The sequence below is a fragment of the Garra rufa genome, chromosome 12 (genome assembly GCF_049309525.1).
Source record: "Garra rufa chromosome 12, GarRuf1.0, whole genome shotgun sequence".
NCBI lineage: Eukaryota > Metazoa > Chordata > Actinopteri > Cypriniformes > Cyprinidae > Garra > Garra rufa.
In genome coordinates, this window is record NC_133372.1 from 40,348,804 (window position 1) to 40,366,298 (window position 17,495).

The 17,495-nt window shown below is 35.7% G+C and overlaps 1 protein-coding gene across 3 annotated transcripts in view; it reads right to left on the reverse strand.

Moving 5' to 3' along the window:
- Positions 1-17,495, reverse strand: part of LOC141347008 (protein MTSS 1-like) — a 75,676-nt gene that overhangs the window by 22,943 nt on the left and 35,238 nt on the right. For all 3 annotated transcript variants that reach the window (XM_073851977.1, XM_073851976.1, XM_073851975.1), the window contains exons 4-6: positions 2,026-2,110; positions 1,821-1,912; positions 906-980 (exon numbers count right to left, since the gene is read on the reverse strand). In XM_073851977.1, the coding sequence (XP_073708078.1) occupies positions 906-980; positions 1,821-1,912; positions 2,026-2,110 (252 nt within the window). The remainder of the gene's footprint in view (positions 1-905; positions 981-1,820; positions 1,913-2,025; positions 2,111-17,495) is intronic.

Consider the following 17,495-nt stretch of genomic DNA (forward strand, 5'->3'; position numbering starts at 1 on the left):
CTTTCAGGGCCTTGAACATGGTAGTGTTGCTTTCTATGCAGGGTCAGAAAGCTCTCAGATTTAATAAAAAATAAATTAATTTGTTACGAAGATGAATGAAGGTCTTTAATTAAGTAATGACAGTATTTTCATTTTGGGGTAAACTATCCCTTTAACTTATGAAAATGTCACAATGGAAATAATACTTATTTAGAGGGTGTGTGTATATATATATATATATATATATATATATATATATATATATATATAGACATAGACATGTTCTTTATATGTGCTGAGAGATTCTCTCAAAAAGTGCATTAGGTTTTGTTAATAAAACTATGGCCTCATCATTTAGTTAGTTTACTTCAGGGATCCTCAAATCTGGTCTACGCAATGCACTTACCTGCAGAGTTTAGCTCTATCCCTAATCAAACACACCTAAGCATGCAAATAAATGTCGTAAGATCATTAGAAAATCACAGGTAGGTGAGTTTTTTCAGGGTTGGAGCACACTCTGCAGCGCATTGGCCCTCCAGGGCAAGATTTTGAGCAGCCCAAGTAAACCTTACTTAGTTAACTTTCGGGCTACACTTTTTGTCAAGCCGTAAAAAAAAAAACACTGAAGGACTATTTCAAATGAACATTCAGTTCACAGCGCCTTATGACCAGAGGCAAGATGGCCAAGGCTGATGCCATGACAACACGGGGTGTGGTATTATGACAACACGGGGTGTGGCGCCAACAGAAGACACGGGCATGTCCTATTGTGTGCAGACAAAAAGATCTGAGGCGGTAATTTGAGAACGTGTGCGCGAGTGTGTAACAAGAAAACAGGACTTCATATGTTGCAACTATAGTATGCAAAATATAATTAAGAGCGTATTTACCAAAGGTGTTCACCTTATCTAACCATAATTTCTTACCTTTCTTAACTTTCTTCTGCAGTTTAATCGTGTCTGAAGATTTCTTCTTGATGTCTGAACGTGCTTTCTTATATTCTAAACAAACAAAAAAAAGGCAATAGAATAAAGAATATTAGACTCTTCAGTGCAAGCAAACGATAAATGTTAATAAAGGCAGTGCTTCAAATCCCTAATCTTGAATTTGTTCAACAATAATAACATCGCCTGCCTTAGCGAGCACTGCTAATAAATTATTCACAATGATGTCAAATGAAACGACCCCTTAGCAACCTCAGACAGACGTGTTGGAGATAGCGTGGGAGTAGCAGCGCGAGCTGCAAACTAACTGATTGAATGCCTAATCTTTTATATGACATAATGGATTGTTCTTATGAATAAATAATCCATTGTGAGCTGTAATATAACTGTCTGAGGGACTCCCACAGAGTTAACAGCCATTTAATAATTAACAGTGTGCAGCTAATAAGAAAGATTTTCCAAAGGAGTGGTGATATATGTTGTTTGCAATGAGATCAACAAGTTTTTTTTTGGTGATAACTTCATTTCTATGAGCATTTTTCTTCATTGCTACTGCACTCTTAAGACTGTAAATGGTTTCATAGTATAATCAACTCCTGTCTCAAAGGATAAAGAAATGTATCCTTTCACTACCATTTTAATTAACAACTAAATCATTTGTGTGTATAATTATCTGAACAGGCTCTATGGAACAGACTGGATATTCTTCTAGGTACTGTTTTTACAAATGTTCAGGTGAATTCTACTTTTAAATTCAACCCACTTAGTTTGAAAAAGCTCCATTAAAGGATTAAAACGATACTTTACCTCCTTCTGTACAGGAACTTTTTCCACACAAAGATTAAATACTAAACCTTTTGAATTCTGATTATATCACATAGGGAAGGAGGCCGATACCTTTGGCGTGGTCTTTATCCAGCTGACTGGCAACCTTCTTCCACTCTTCAATTTTCAGTTCCAGAGGAGTGATCAAGTTATCCATGAGAACCCTGCACACACAGATTAAAGTCGTCCATACAGTTAATGTGTTGTGTAATACATAATCTTTATTACCAATTCAGCTAATGAGTTTATGAAAAACAAAACAATTAAATAGTCGTACGTGGTGAATAGTTTGAGCTTGCTCTCAATGCTTCTGTGTCTCATACACATCCTGGTCAAAGCCGATCCAATCTCTTTCGTCGCTCCTGGAGGGAAAAAAAAAAAAAAAAGAGTAAAGGAAATTAATATCAGTGTCTTTAATCTTACAATCTTCCATTCCGAGCTTCATCAGAAGCTGTGATGCCAAGAGGAAAAACATGTTGCTTAAGAGTTCTGAAAGAACAGTTTCATCACATTGTTCTCTTCTCTTTAATCCTTTCTTTCCCCCTCTCTTTCTTTAATAAGTGGCTGAATGGGCTTCATTTTGTAACATGTCTCAGACGGCTTGCTACATAACTCATCTTATCTTTCACAGGAACGTGTGGTTCAAATGAAGCAACGTTGATTTCTCATTAACAAGGATTAAAAGAATAGTTTGGCCAAAAATGAAACTTCTATTATCATTTCTCACCCTCCTGCTCACAAGTCAGCATATTTTGGCTTCCGAAGACTGAAAACAAGTAATATGGACTATTTTTATGATGCTTTTACATCCTTGTTGAAGCTTGAAAGCTTTACTGTAATTGCATGGAAACTAGTCAAACTTTTTTCCGAAGAAGAAGGAAAAGTCAGTCATACAGGTTTGGAATGACATGAAGGTGAGTGTATAATGGCAGAAATTTTATTCCACTGATGTGGGTAATTACGAGACTGCACTCACAATCTGTAAAACAGTGACCTGAAGCACATTTGACCTAGTTTTCTTCAGCACAGGCTTTGTACCTGCATAAGGGCATTCTGACCCAGAAGAAGGGAGGACAGGACACATATAGACATCTTGACCAAATAGCATTTCCTATCTAAACACAAACATTTAGAGAATTTATCTTAAGAATTAAAACATGAACTGGAGCTGGAAACTGAGAAAGGATGTTACATTCTTCATTCTGTAAATTTTATATAAATTACATATGTGACCCTGAACCACAAAACCAGTCATAAGGGTCTTTTTTTTATTTTTATTGAGCTTTATACATAATCTAAAAGCTGAGTAAATAAGCTTTCCATTGACGTATGGTTTGCTAGAATAGGAGAACTGAATCTGAATCTGAAATTTTCTCCTTTAAAGATGTCCAAATGAAGTTCTTAGCAATGCAGATCACTTAATCAAAAATTAAGTTTTGATATATTTGTGGTAGAAAATTTACAAAATATCTTTACTTAATATCCTAATGATTTTTTGGCATAAAAGAAAAATCGATAATTTTGACCCATACAATGTATTTTTTGGCTATTGCTACAAATAATCCTGTGCGCTTAAAAGGAACACTCCAATTTTTTTGAAAATAGGCTCATTCTCCAACTCCCCCCGAGTTAATAAGTTGATTTTTACCGTTTTGAAATCCATTCAGCCGTTCTCCTGTTATCACTGGTGATATCACTTTTAGCATAGCTTAGCATAGATCATTGAATCCTATTAGACCAATAGCGTCGCATTCAAAAATGACCAACGAGTTTTGATATTTGTCCTATTTAGATCTTGACTCTTCTGCAGTTATGGTAATTTTTGAATGTGATGCTATTGGTCTAATAGGATTCAATGATCTATGCTAAAAGTGATATCGCCAGAACAGGAAAACGGCTGAATGGATTTCAAAATGGTAAAACTCAAGTTATGACCTCAGGGGGAGTTGGAGAATGAGCTTATTTCCAACAAAATTGGAGTGTTCCTTTAAGACTGGTTTTGTGGTCCAGGGTGACATAAAATATAAAACTGATGCGATCTAGGAAAACCCAACACATGGTAAAATTTTAACTTTTTTAGGTTTTAATACCATATGAAAGCCCTTTCCAAAACTGTTCTTATTTTGTCTATAGTTTGAACGTAACAAAAGTTATGGCTATCTTAAGTTGGCTGATAGCTATGATTTTCAAGAATTAAATTTTGAAAAGTGAGACAGTTTTTAAAAAGAGACAGGTTTTACTTTCACTTCACGGGTTTAACAAGAGCTGTCTGTCAATTTAGGAGCGCTATACTGCATCATAACAAGATAGATAAGATATTATTGAATAATAATTTAATGAAAACCCAATTTTGACAAAAAAAAAAAAAATTGACATTCAACCTATTTTTCGTATTTCCTGAAAATGTCCCAGCACGACATCCGACGGGTTTTCCCAGATCGCATCATGTATTTTTGTAAGAAATTAATATTTATAAGAATCACGTTTTTTAACAAAAATCTCAAGCAGCACAATTTTTCAACACTGATACTAGGGTTGTGCCGATAGACGATAGTATCGTGTATCGACGATAGTCAGAGATATCGCCTGTTGATGATGCCTTTGACGATAGTTAGACGATAATTATTATTATCCGTCAACAAAGAACTTAACTTTAGCAATGCAGCACAGAGAGTCTGTTCTAGGATGCTTCAGAAACTTGCCGCGGTATAAACACACGCACAGAGAGGCCACAGCGCCTTAACGCACCTCGTGCAGTGTGCAAAATGGGAGATTTTCATCATACAGTATGTTGGTAGATTCTAAAGGGAGTGTTATATTATATTAGCATTGCAGTCATTAGGATAACAGAGGTAGTAAAACCTGGTTCAGGCTGAATTAATTACGATGTATCATAATCAGTCTGTATATAGTAAACATAAACAGTCATCTCAGTAACATCTATGCGTTAATTAGAATTACGATGCGATCAGATGGCGCTAAACATACGCATGTGAATTACACGCGCATCACTTCTCCGCATCCAATATGAACTGAACTACAACATCACCTGATGATAACGGTCAGACATACAGCGGTAACATTATCGCAATATGACTGGTAAAGAAAGATTCATTCATTTACATTCTGGCTAGCACATTTACAACTCACTCACTGACGATAGCAGAGAATGAAACCGAAAGTAACTTGAACAACTCCGGCAGAATTACAGTCAGCGCTCTGTACACGCACAACTTAATCATATGCCAAAAGAAAGTCTACCTTTACAAAACGAATAAGGAATTTAGTACATAGATAATTAATTAAATTAGCACGATAGTATCGTGTATCGGCGATCCCTCAGGCTGACGATAGGGCGATATGAAAATTGAGCATATCGCCCAACACTAACTGATACTAAGAAACATTTATGATTCACCATCTTAGAATAAATTCAAAAGGATCATATGAAGTATCTAATGACCTAAAATGCAGTTTTATATAAACCTCTTTAATGCCATAATATTGAGGAATTAGTGCTGCGGCCCAAAAGTTTTAAACAGGTCAATTACTTAGCTTCTGCATAATCACACTAATGCATCACTGCAGCAAAGCCTCCAGGCATGCAGGGAGAGCACTGCACATTCATCAAGAGACTGCTCACACAAACCCCTTTGCACAGACAGGGTGCCAGAAAAACCAGCTCTTCCACAACCCCTCAAGCCTATGCACTTATTATCTTTGGTTAGCGCTGTGAGATTGGTGTACAAGACTAGATCAACAAAGCCATGTACTTTAGAAGCTTCTCACTTTTTATTTTCTTCATCTAGATAAAATGAACTTGTTTACCAATATAATTGTGTCTGAGATCACTGCTCTAACTTGTATTCGTTATAACACAATGATTCTTTCTCTTTTCCAATTATTCTCTTTCTAGGTAGGGAAAACAGTGAAAAACAATCAATCAGGAAAGGCAGTCCATTTTTAGGGACACACACACACACACACACACACACACACACACACACACAGCTGGACTCTGACTTTTGTCCAACCTAAAGTCAGCTGAGGAAAGGAAAACAAAAAAAGATCCTAAATTTTTGGGCTAGCACATGTACAGAGAAGCACCGCCAAAAAAAGCTTTATTTAATCACTGATCTGAGACAATTCAACTATCCACTTGCTAACAGTTGACATCTGGGAAAGGCATAAACTAGACTAGCTTACTAACAGCCTAGATGATAAATTGCTATCTGAATAATTATAATTACAAAAGCCAATAAACTAGCTATTTATTGCATTGCATCGCAATGATACATCCACTAACGCGCTCACGTCGGAAACACTGAAATATTTCTATGAACATATTCGACGCCGAGTCACAGAGACATAAATATTAAAGTAAATTATGTTAAGACTGTGAAAACAGTCTTAATACTGGCATTAAACCGTCTAATCAGATATGCTTAATACTGGACTGCTGAGTCTGAGCAGGATGTAGATGATGCAATATGCAAATTATGCACAGAATGACTTCTCTTATTGGCTGAAAAACCTGCCTTTCGTTTGGCGTTAATGCTCACTTCTCTTTTGGTTTCATTTTTTCATTAGAGTCCTCTTCCAAATAACCAAACATTTAAGTGAGACATGAAACCGTGAAAGTGTAAAGTAACACAATGAACCCTTTTCACAAGACTGTGATGACGCATTTCAACGGTCATCATCATCATCATAATTCCTTCTAAGTTTTTCATATTTAAATTTTAAATAAAATGTATGTACATTTATAACACTATACTTTGTATTATATCAGTTTTTTCATCATGTTACAAAAAAAATAGTTAATGCTAATGCAAAGGTGTTTCTAATGCTGTGTCTATGGGAAAGACTTTGGGTTAATTTGACATCGTTCTCTCTTTTGACTGCCGATATCAGTTTCTTTACATTTTTTCTTTTGATTGAAAGTCGAGAAAACACTATTGTGGAGTTTTTCTTTTGCTATTTAGGCAAATGGGAATACAAAAAATACATTTGTAGTACTGTCCCATTTACTGCTCTCGGATTTTACCCAACTACGACAACTTCCACTATGAGAAACCTGGAAATGTAAGAAAGGTCTATTCTGACAGCATTTATACAATACATATAGTTGAGGTCAAACGTTTACACCCCCCTTTCAGAATCTGCAAAATGTTAATAATTTCACCAAATCATCATACAAAATGCATGTTATTTTTTTTATTTAGTACTGACCTGAATAAGATTTCACATAAAAGATGTTTACATATAGTCCACAAGTGAAAATAGTTGAATTTTGAAAAATGACCCCGTTCAAAAGTTTACACCCCCTTGATTCTTAATACTTTGTTGCTACCAGAATGATCCACACCTGTTTTTTTTCTGTTTAGTGATAGTTGTTCATGAGTCCCTTGTTTGTCCTGAACAGTTAAAACAGTTCCCAGTCTCCTGGGAAACATGTAAATATCTTCTGTAGTCTCTGAAGAGCAGTGCTAAATGAACAAATATGACATTTAGGCAAAAAAAAAAAAAAAATCTCCAATCTAGTCAAAAGTTTTCAAACCCAGCCCTAATGCACTGTTTTTCTTTCTGAAGCATCAGTGAGCATTTAAACCTTCTGTAATAGTTGCACAAGTCCCTCATTTGTCCTCAGTGTGAAAAGATGGATCTCAGATCAAAAATCACTCAGCCATCGTGGGAAATGGTTCAAATACACAAAAATGCTGGAAAACCAGAATTAGTGGGATCTGAAGAATTTTTCTGAAGAACAACAGACAGTTTAACTGCTCAGGACAAACATGACTCATGAACAACTATCACTAAACATAAAAACACAGCTGTGGATCATTCAGGTAACAACACAGCATTAAGAATCAAGGGGATGTAAACTTTTGAATGGGGTCATTTTTATAAATGATCCCTCTTATTTTGGTAAAATAACATTTCATAGATTCTGAAAGGGGGATGTTTTTCGTGACCTCAACTGTATTATATAACAATAAAACAAAAATAAAGTGAACCTTGCGTGCATATTGCAAGTTCATTGTTCAGAGCCCTTACAACAGTCAAAATGTGAGAACACTCATCTATCTACCTCTTATTAAAATTAAATGCATTACTATAAGTTAATTCTATAATCCAAACCGAAGTCAATCCTTAAAACTGTTCTCTTTTTAGTTCTTTATGAAACTACATCTGTGTCACTGTACTTCCTGGTAAGCGTTTCCCAGGTCTATAGCCGGGGGCAGCAAATCTAACTGTTCCTCCTGCAGGACTAGACATGTCATGTCATGCACCTCACTGGTCTTTTTGTTGCTGTTTGTGTGATGTGTGATCTTCAGCGCAGCAAATACTGCCACAAACTGGTCTCTGCTGATGTTTTGAAGTCAACTGATTCGGCTGGGGAGGTGGGACGTCACACCCTGCCGCCTCGGGCTGATGCTCAATAAGTCTCATTACTGCCTTGCCATTTCACACGCAAGTTCTCCCTGCCGGGGGGTGGGGTAGGGGGGGGGGCTGGGGGGGTTAAGACATTAAACTTTCAAATGTCTCTGGTGTCAATCAATCTTGGTCGAATAAAGAGAGCACAAACGAGACCAACTTTGTAAGAACTGTATAATTACAGGTGTTTTGACTGTAAACCACTTTAAAAGTCAGGCAGGCCGCCAAACAAACCAGTTGCCAATGTAAAAACGGTGTGAAATTCGTATTTTCCTTCTTTAATACCTCGTAACAGCAACAGATCAAGCTAAATGTGCCATTCTGTATATTCTCGGGATAAATCTTCAACACCTAGCCAATTTTCCAGCCACTTTAAAAGCAACTGTTATGCTTGGTGGAAACCACAATAGGGAGTGTTCAGTTGATTTAACCGCTTGTTACTGTCTGAATCAGATTAATCTATTGTTAGCGACTATTAAAACATTACCAAACAATAGCGTACCACTTTTTAGACCTGTAAGGTTGGAGTTGTGGCCTAGCGATTAGCACACAAATTCTGACACATTAAGTGAGTTCTGTAGGTTTAAATCCTCTCTTTTCCCCTTAATTTCCTGTTCTTGTCTGTGTCTATAAAGAAAGAGTGATAAAAATGGGGAAAAAAACAACATTCTTAAGTTAATGAAGTCAAAAACAAGCTGTGTTTGAATATTAAAAAAAGGTGGGCTGATCTGGGAGGTACTTTGTGTTTTTTGCTTCTTTTTTAATGCATTAAAAAGCAGTGATATCAAAATCTTGCATTATTACAATAAGAAATAATTTGTTAAAAAGTTCAATACTTACAAATCCACTTAGCAGCTATACAACTGTATCAGATGGTAATACCATGGTATTTTACCATGTATTGAATGATATATAGGACAATACTGAATGACTGAATGATACACCATGACAACACTTCAAAAGGACATCACTGCATTATATTTTTGGTCATGCGGAAAAATAAATAAAAAATAAAATGATACATCTAAAAGAGTTTTAATGTTTTTTAAGGAAGTATTTTCTGCTCGCCAAACCTGCATTTATTTGATCCAAAGTACAGCAAAAACAGTACAATTTTGACATATTTTTACCATTTAAAGTAACTGTTTTCTATTGGAATATATTTTAAAATGTAATTTCTTCCTGTGATTTCAAAGCTGAAATTTTAGCATCATAACTCCAGTCACATGATCCTTCAGAAATCATTCTAATATTCTGATTTGCTACTCAAAAACATTTATTATTATTATTATTATTACAGATGTTGAAAACAGCTGAATATTTTTTCAGGTTTCTTTGATGAATTGAAAGTTCAGAAGAACAGTATTTATCCATTTATCTGAAACAAATCTTTTTTTTTTTTTTTTTTTACTTTATAAGCCTTTATCATCACTTTTGATACAATTTAAATCATCCTTGCTAAATAAAAGTATTAATTTCTACAATTTCTTTATAGACAAAACATTGAAAATGTCTTTATTTCAATATTTTTTGACTGATAGTGTATATTTATTTATTTAGTGCATATTTATTTTTTATTACCATTTACTTTTTTCTTTATAAAATAGGTACAATATCAAATACAAACCTAGTCTCCCTGCAGCCAGATTGAAACATTCAAGCACATTCACATCAGTGCGCCTAATATAAAAAGGTTCTTCACTGTTCTTGCCAATATGATGTATGATCCCCATTAAACCTCTTAATCACACAAAGACGGTCTTTATCACAGACGGAGAGACCGTACGTTTCCGTCAGCGCTCAAATACTTTCCACTCGCGTGTGCCGTTAGAGAAAGAGTCCATAACTCAACATAAAGCCAAGCCTTTGCACACAACCTCAGAGGAACAACACCTAGCTGGCGTCCTCATCACCTTAAACGGTCAAAATCGTGTTTGCTCAAGAGCAATAAACTTTTCCACGTTTTCCTGAATGGAAAAGCTTTCGCTCGGCCACAATTTAATTTCCCTGCACGTAAGCTGGTTGTACGAAGAGAGCTAAAGAGAGGACAGAAAGCGCATTGGAGCAGCATTCGCAGCGCTCTGTTTCAATCTCAGATTCTCTATTGAGTTTTTCTGACCGCGGGTCAGTCACAATATATTCATTCAGAATGAGAGAGAGGCCCGAAGAATGAAACCTTAGTTAACAAGCACTCACTGCTGTCTGTGATATGATGCTTAAAAGAGGCCATTCTGTAGACAAAGACCACCATTCACACAGACGCAGCACACCTTGATCACACTCACACATACAAAATGACAGCCACCCAAAAAGATCTGGTACTTAGGTACAAAGTCAAAACTAAGAGAATATACAAAGAACATAAGTGTTCAGTACCATGAGTTTTTCCTGTAGAAGGGCAGTACTAAATGAGAAAATATGGTATTTAGGCAAAATAAGAAAAATTTACACATCTACACTCAGTTCAAAAGTTTTCACCCCTTGCTCTTAATGCATAATTTTTCTTTCTGGAGCATCAGTGAGAGTTTGAACCTTCTGTAATAGTTGAGTCCCTCAGTTGTCCTCAGTGTGAAAAGATGGATCTCAAAATCATACAGTCATTGTTGGAAATGGCTCAAATACACAAAAATGCTGGAAAATCAAAGTATTATACCAAAAAAAAAAAATGACATTTTATATTAGTTGGGAACAGAGTGGACTATTACAGAGTATTACAAATAATGCAAGCATAGTGCAATAATTAGAGTGTTGAACTGAAACCATGCTAGTTTGCCGGTCAGACCAGGGTAAACTATTCAGTGCGGACGTGCATCAAACATTACAGGAGTTCATTTGACGATCAATAGTTTTCAGAGAAAAGTTTTGCAAACTGTCCTTGCTCTCACGAACACTCCACATGACAATGTTGCATCAGAATTTCATTATATGTCTCTCCAAAGGGTTTACATAATGCAAAATTACTATACTGACATCAGCCAGAGGTGTACACCTCCAGCTGGTCTGAGATCAGAAATGTACTGAAAAAGCTCTCTTTGAAAAATTGCTAAACCTTAATGACCCCAATTAAGGAAGTGAAATATTAAGAGTGTCTTAACGAAATGGGTTTTTATGTAAGCAAATCTGATTAGCATTATCGCATGAATCCGTTTGCTCATGCATAATGGTGCACTTTTCTCAGCAGTGTTAAGGCCTGTTTGCATAAGCTCTAACATAAACATATGACACCAAGTATATATATATATCATTTTTTCTTATCGTCAAAGATCCATTTATTATTGCAATTCAAAATAACTGTTTTTTATTTTAACATACTTTAAAATATACATTTATTTCTGTGACGCAAATCTGAATTTTCATTAGCCATTACTCCAGTCTTCAGTGTCACTTGATCCTTCAGAAATCATTCTAATATACTGATTTATTACTTTTATTATCAATGTTGGAAACAGTTGTGCTGCTTAATATTTTTTGGAACCTGTGATACCTTCAGAATTCTTTTATGAATAGAAAGTTAAAAAGAACACCATTTATTGAAAATATAAATATAAGTCTTTACTAATCACTTTTTATCAATTTAACACATACTTGCTGAATAAAAGTATTAATTTCTTTCAAAGAGAGAAAGAAAAAAAAATACTGACCCCAAACTTTGAAAAAGTTGTTTATTGTTACAAATGTTTTCTATTTTAAGTAAATGCTGTTCTTTTTATTTGATTTATCAAAGAATACTGAAAAATGATCACAGGTTCCAAAACAAATATTAAGCAGCACAACTGTTTCCAAAACTGATTATAAATTGAATACTGGAGTAACGATGCAAAAAATTCAGCTTTGCATCACAGGAATAAGTTATATTTTAAAGTATATTAAAATAGAAAACCACTATTTTAAATTGCATTAACATTTCACAATATTACAGTTTTTTTTTTTTACAGTGTATTTTTAAATTATATAAACGCAGCCTTGATGAGCAGAAAACTCTCTTTTAAAATGCATTAAAAACCTTACTGATGCCAAACATTTGAGCGGCAGTATATAACAATTAATATTATTTATTTGTACTTATTTATTATTTATCAATCAGTTTACTTAAAAAAAAACAAATAAAATAAAATCATTAATTTTAAAAAGTAAGAACAGCCTGCAAAAAGAAGGGAGTTCATAGGCATTGCTTTATTTAGTTTTTTCGTGACAAAAATTCAGACTCAGTGTGAACAGGTTTTAAAATGTCAAGAAAGGTTAAACACATGCTGGCAAACATTGAAATATTCCCTATAGGGATCAATTAGCTTGTATAAACCAAATCTCTCTGGAGTGGAGGGAAAATATTGACATTCAGAACAAGAACTTTATTTATGGTTGAAGAAATCAAGAGATACAAGTTCTGTAATAAAATCTCGCTCATATATTAGTAAGAAATTGACGTATAAATCACATTTAAGGAGGCATTTCTTCCTATACTGCAAGGTTTTAACAGCTCATCAGCTCAATCATGTAATGATGATCATGTAATGTCAGATGAAGGTGCAATACAAGGAAAAGCTCTTGTCTATATAAGGCAGCTTTGTCAATGAAGGCTGACCCTGTAACAGATCAGCTAGAGGCAACGTCAGCAGAATGGCCAGCCGCCCCTGCGTGGACTTCAGGAACCGTTGGACTGAAGGGCTGCCAATTCAGCTTCATTCAGGTCATGTGTGCCCTTCAGGGGATAATGAATTGCAAATGTCTTCAAGAAAACATGTACATGCATCTGTGAGGGTTTGTGTGCACGCAAAACTCAGAGACGATAGAGAGTCACTGTGCACCGTCATTATAGAAAAATAAAACAGGCAAACTGAGATGTAGTGTGTAATTTTTCTCCCCCAAAGACCTGAAACAAAGCCCTAGTCAAAGTACTTTCCTAGCGACATCATACCACATAATGTGTCGTTGAACCTTCAGACGGTGATGACTGCTTTCTGTTACACGTTCAAATTCAAACCAAAAATAGTTTGTCTGAGACGGAGCGGTCACAGGTCATTTCACTGGGGGCCTGCGTGTTTCCAAAGGATACGGTCAGTGGCTTGCCTTCCCCACCACCAAGGTCGGGATACTCTCGTAAACCACGTCTGGGGACAAACTTCCTCCCTAAGCTGACCTTAAATGATCTGTCATTGCATACCAAGGCGTCCCTAGTCCTTCCTGACCTTTAGGCGTTGTCTGTATTGTCCTTCCTTAATATATAGCACAATACATGCACAAATGCATGCATCTAACCGTGCAACACACAAAAATGAGACTCCAGGGGCCGTTTGCACCAGCTGTGCGTAAATGACAACTTAGCCTAGTTGCGACGTAAATGGACACTAAGTTACGACTTACGCACTACTAAATATTTTTGCGTTGCACCATTAAACTTAGTTTCAACGTAACTCTACGTATAAACTAAATATTTACGGAAGTGATTAATCATTTAGACATATATGATGCTGCGGACATTGACACTCACATACATATAAAGAAAGTGAACAATATGTGAATAAACGTACTCGTTTCTTTTTAGCGCGTCTTTAAAACCCCATCTACAGTGCGACTCTGTGCACTTTGTGCTGCGCATGTCAGATAAAATAATAAATAAATGGCTTTTTTTTCTTTTTTTTATTGATCCTTATTTATTTGAATTAGTCTCTGAATGTGATTTACAAATGTGACGCTGGACAAAAAAAGCTTACATATAAACTAATGTTATTATTGTTTCGTTTTTAATGGAAACTTGTTTTTATCGTTAGTATATGAGAGGGGAAAGAAGTTAGAATGAAGGATAAATTACAAATCATAGTTCTGCTCGTGTATTTTGAAGGTTTCTATTGGATGATTTAGTGTAAGCGTCATATTATGCGACTACGCATTACTTTATGGAGAGCTTACGAACTACTAGCTAAGTCCTGCCTTACGAACAACTGGTGCAACCAAATAATGTATAGATTTAGTTACAAACTAGCTAGTAGTCACTAGCCTCTAGTGTGGACTTTACGTTCCAATTTAAGTAAGAACTTACAAATGGCTGGTGCAACCCTACCCAGGACTGTAGAACAGACCACTCTTACCTAGAAACATTATCATTCAACAAATCTGAAAATAACTAGGGTTGTCATAAGTTGGCAGGAGAGGTTTAAACACATACCACCATATCAGCTAGCTGAGAGCTGGCTAGTGCTTTCATCTGAGTGAAACACTAAAAATGAGCCTAGCTAAATGTCACTTTTGTTTTGTGAGCAAGATCATGTTGTAGGAAGGCTGGCAGAGTCAAACTCATTGAACTTCATGTGTTGCCTATGTTTAGTGGAAACCTTAAGCATAGGAATTTAGTATTTAAAACGGGCATGAAAAGAACGGACTTTAAGGAAATGCTTGAATTTGAGAAAAGTCTTAATTTCAGATTAGTACCAGCTGGGATGCCAATGTGACATTTTTACTAGAGAGATAAACTACTTAACACTGTTTTCTATTCATAAAAGAATTCTGGAGAGAAGAAAAAAAAGCACAATTGTTTTTAACATTGAGAATAATAAAAATACTTTGAGCAGTAAATCAACATATGTGATCCTGAACCACAAAACCAGTCTTGAGTAGCGCGGGTATATTTGTAGCAATAGCCAAAAATACATATATAGGTCAAAATGATAAAACATTTCTTTTATGCCAAAAATCATTAGGATATTAAGTAAAGATCATGTTCCATGAAGATAACGTAAACATATAAAAACTTAATTTTGCATTTGCATTACTTCATTTGGACAGTATTTAGATTTTTTTGCACCCTCAGATTTCAGGTTTTCAAATAATTTCATCTCGGCTAAATGTTGCTGTATGAATGTATGGAAAGATGATGAAAAATTGATCCTTACGGCTGGTTTTGTGGTCCAGTGTCACATATTAGGATCCTGTGACACTGAAGACTGGAGCAATGATGCTGAACATTCAACTTTGCATCAGAACATATTCAAATTTTTTTTTATATATTCACATAGAAAGCAGTTACTATAAGTCGTAACAGTATTTCACAAGATAACTATTTTTACTGCATTTTTTACTTTTGAACCGTGGTATAAAATTTGTTCTGTTCCTCATACAAAGCTTCAAACAGATCTCTAAAGAACTCATTTATACTACTTTTATGGTGTTAAAATGTCCTATTGCACCTTTATTCCATGGTTACTGTATGTTGTCATGGTATGCTGGCATTTACATGAACTAAGCTTTCCAAGCAAAGGAGAAACATAAATTGCTTCTAAAAGCAATGAAAAGATCCAAGACATTCACTTGGTACAACAATAACTGTGCTATTTCAGGCTACATAAGCTTGCTTCTCAGCCGAAAGATCATATATGTTGACTTTTTTTAAGAAGCACAGATGGAAAGAAGACGTTCTCTGCTGGATCACAGGGTTGGGTTTGTACCACTTGGTTCCTTTCTCCATGTGAGTCATGGGGGCCCACTTAGCCACAAGCCTCAAAACAAGATAAAAGCTCCAGGCAGATTGTGTTCCAAACGATCGCTGGGTCATGCGAGTTCGAACCGTCCACCGCACAAACGCCCTATGGCACTGAGCAAAGCAGACGCAAATGAAACCTTCCAGTGAAACCTGACAGACGTCAGTGTGAAGCGTATAGCATGTGGATTGGGGAATGAACAAGATCTCCAAGAGAAATTCCTCTACAAGCAGATGATCTGTGGGCATGGATTGTGCAACATCTGGGTTTGGTTTAACACGTGTCTATAAAAACAAGAAGTGCACAAAAGTGGTGACAAACATGACAGCCTAAGATTGTAGCCAGCATGACCAGTTCACATGATCCAAGTAGATCTGTCACCACATACGCTATGATCAATTTCAAACAAAACCTCAAATTAATATAAAAAAGAAAGCTTTGCGGCTTTATTGCATCTCTTTATTGACAGCATGTGTTTAGCAAAAACAAGAATTTCAAAGATCTCATACTTTTCCGTCCTTGTGTCTGTACTCCCTCTTTGCCGCTCTATTAGACACAGTCCAAAATAAACTTCACACTCCTTCCTTCATTCCTCAAACGCTAGTTTAACCGGTGCCCACTCATTCCCGGCCCGCACAAAAGCATCCAGTGTGTCCGTGTTACACAGTCCGTCACTGTTCACACCTACTCACTCCCTCCACAGCACAGGCTTCACATTCAACGCCTGCTCATGATTCAGACGCCTTCGTTTTTATTTATATATTTATAAAAAGTCACAAAAACGTGCTACAAAATAGCTCTGGAACGGAAATGTCAGGTTTTTTACGTTCCCGACGCGTAATGCTTTTTCCATGAGGCTATGATTCAGTGTTCACGGTTTCTGCTTATCTGCAAGTTTCCGTCTCCTGCTGGCCTGTAGTCTCCTGCAGATAGTCTTCTGACGAACATCATCTGGTCAGAGCTGCAGCTTATTCTGGCCAATAACTGACTATTTAGACAGGAAGAAACCACCTGATGGACATAAACTGAACAACCGCAGTTAATTATGACGTAAATGTGAAACCAGCTATAATTCTGAGAACACAAAAGAATTTCAGGTGTGCTCAAAGGTAACTGGTTTACATGCCACACCATAATAGCTTGTAGCAGCCAAGAAACTGTTTCCTGAAAACTGACCAAAACCTAAACAGTCCCAGAAAGTGCAAAAATCCAGCCAAGTCTTGTCATTTTTGAGTCCAACGTGCACTTCACAGTTTAAGATGCAGCAATTATGTAAGCGTAGAGCCCTATGATTTCAGCAAAAAACACGGACGGAATCGCGGAATCCAGTCATAAAAACAGAATTTACTATATAACGCGGATTGTGATGAAATTTGGCAAATTTTGGATGAATAAATCAAAAGTAGGCCAGTACACTTAAATTAAAACAATATATGGACTAGTGTCTGTGAATACTAAGCTGCAAAAATCAGTTTAACTTATACATTACTTAACCTAATTATTGTACTACTACTAATAATTTTTATTATTGAAATATTATTTATTAAAAGAATAGTTACCAGAAAAAAAAAATGTAAATAGACAACCCAGTATTTCTGGGATTTTTTAAAATAAAATCAATTAATTCAAGATGCTTGAATAAATTAATAAAAAATCCAGAATTTCAGAAAATGTATGGCACACACAGTATTTGAGAGAGAAAATTATTTCATAGGGCCTTTAATTTTAATTTTTGTTACACTTTGAAGTATGTGTTAAGTTTCATGATTTCAATTAATTAGACAAGCTTTCAGATTTTTTTTATTTAACCATTCAAATAGAAAAAAAAATACAAAAA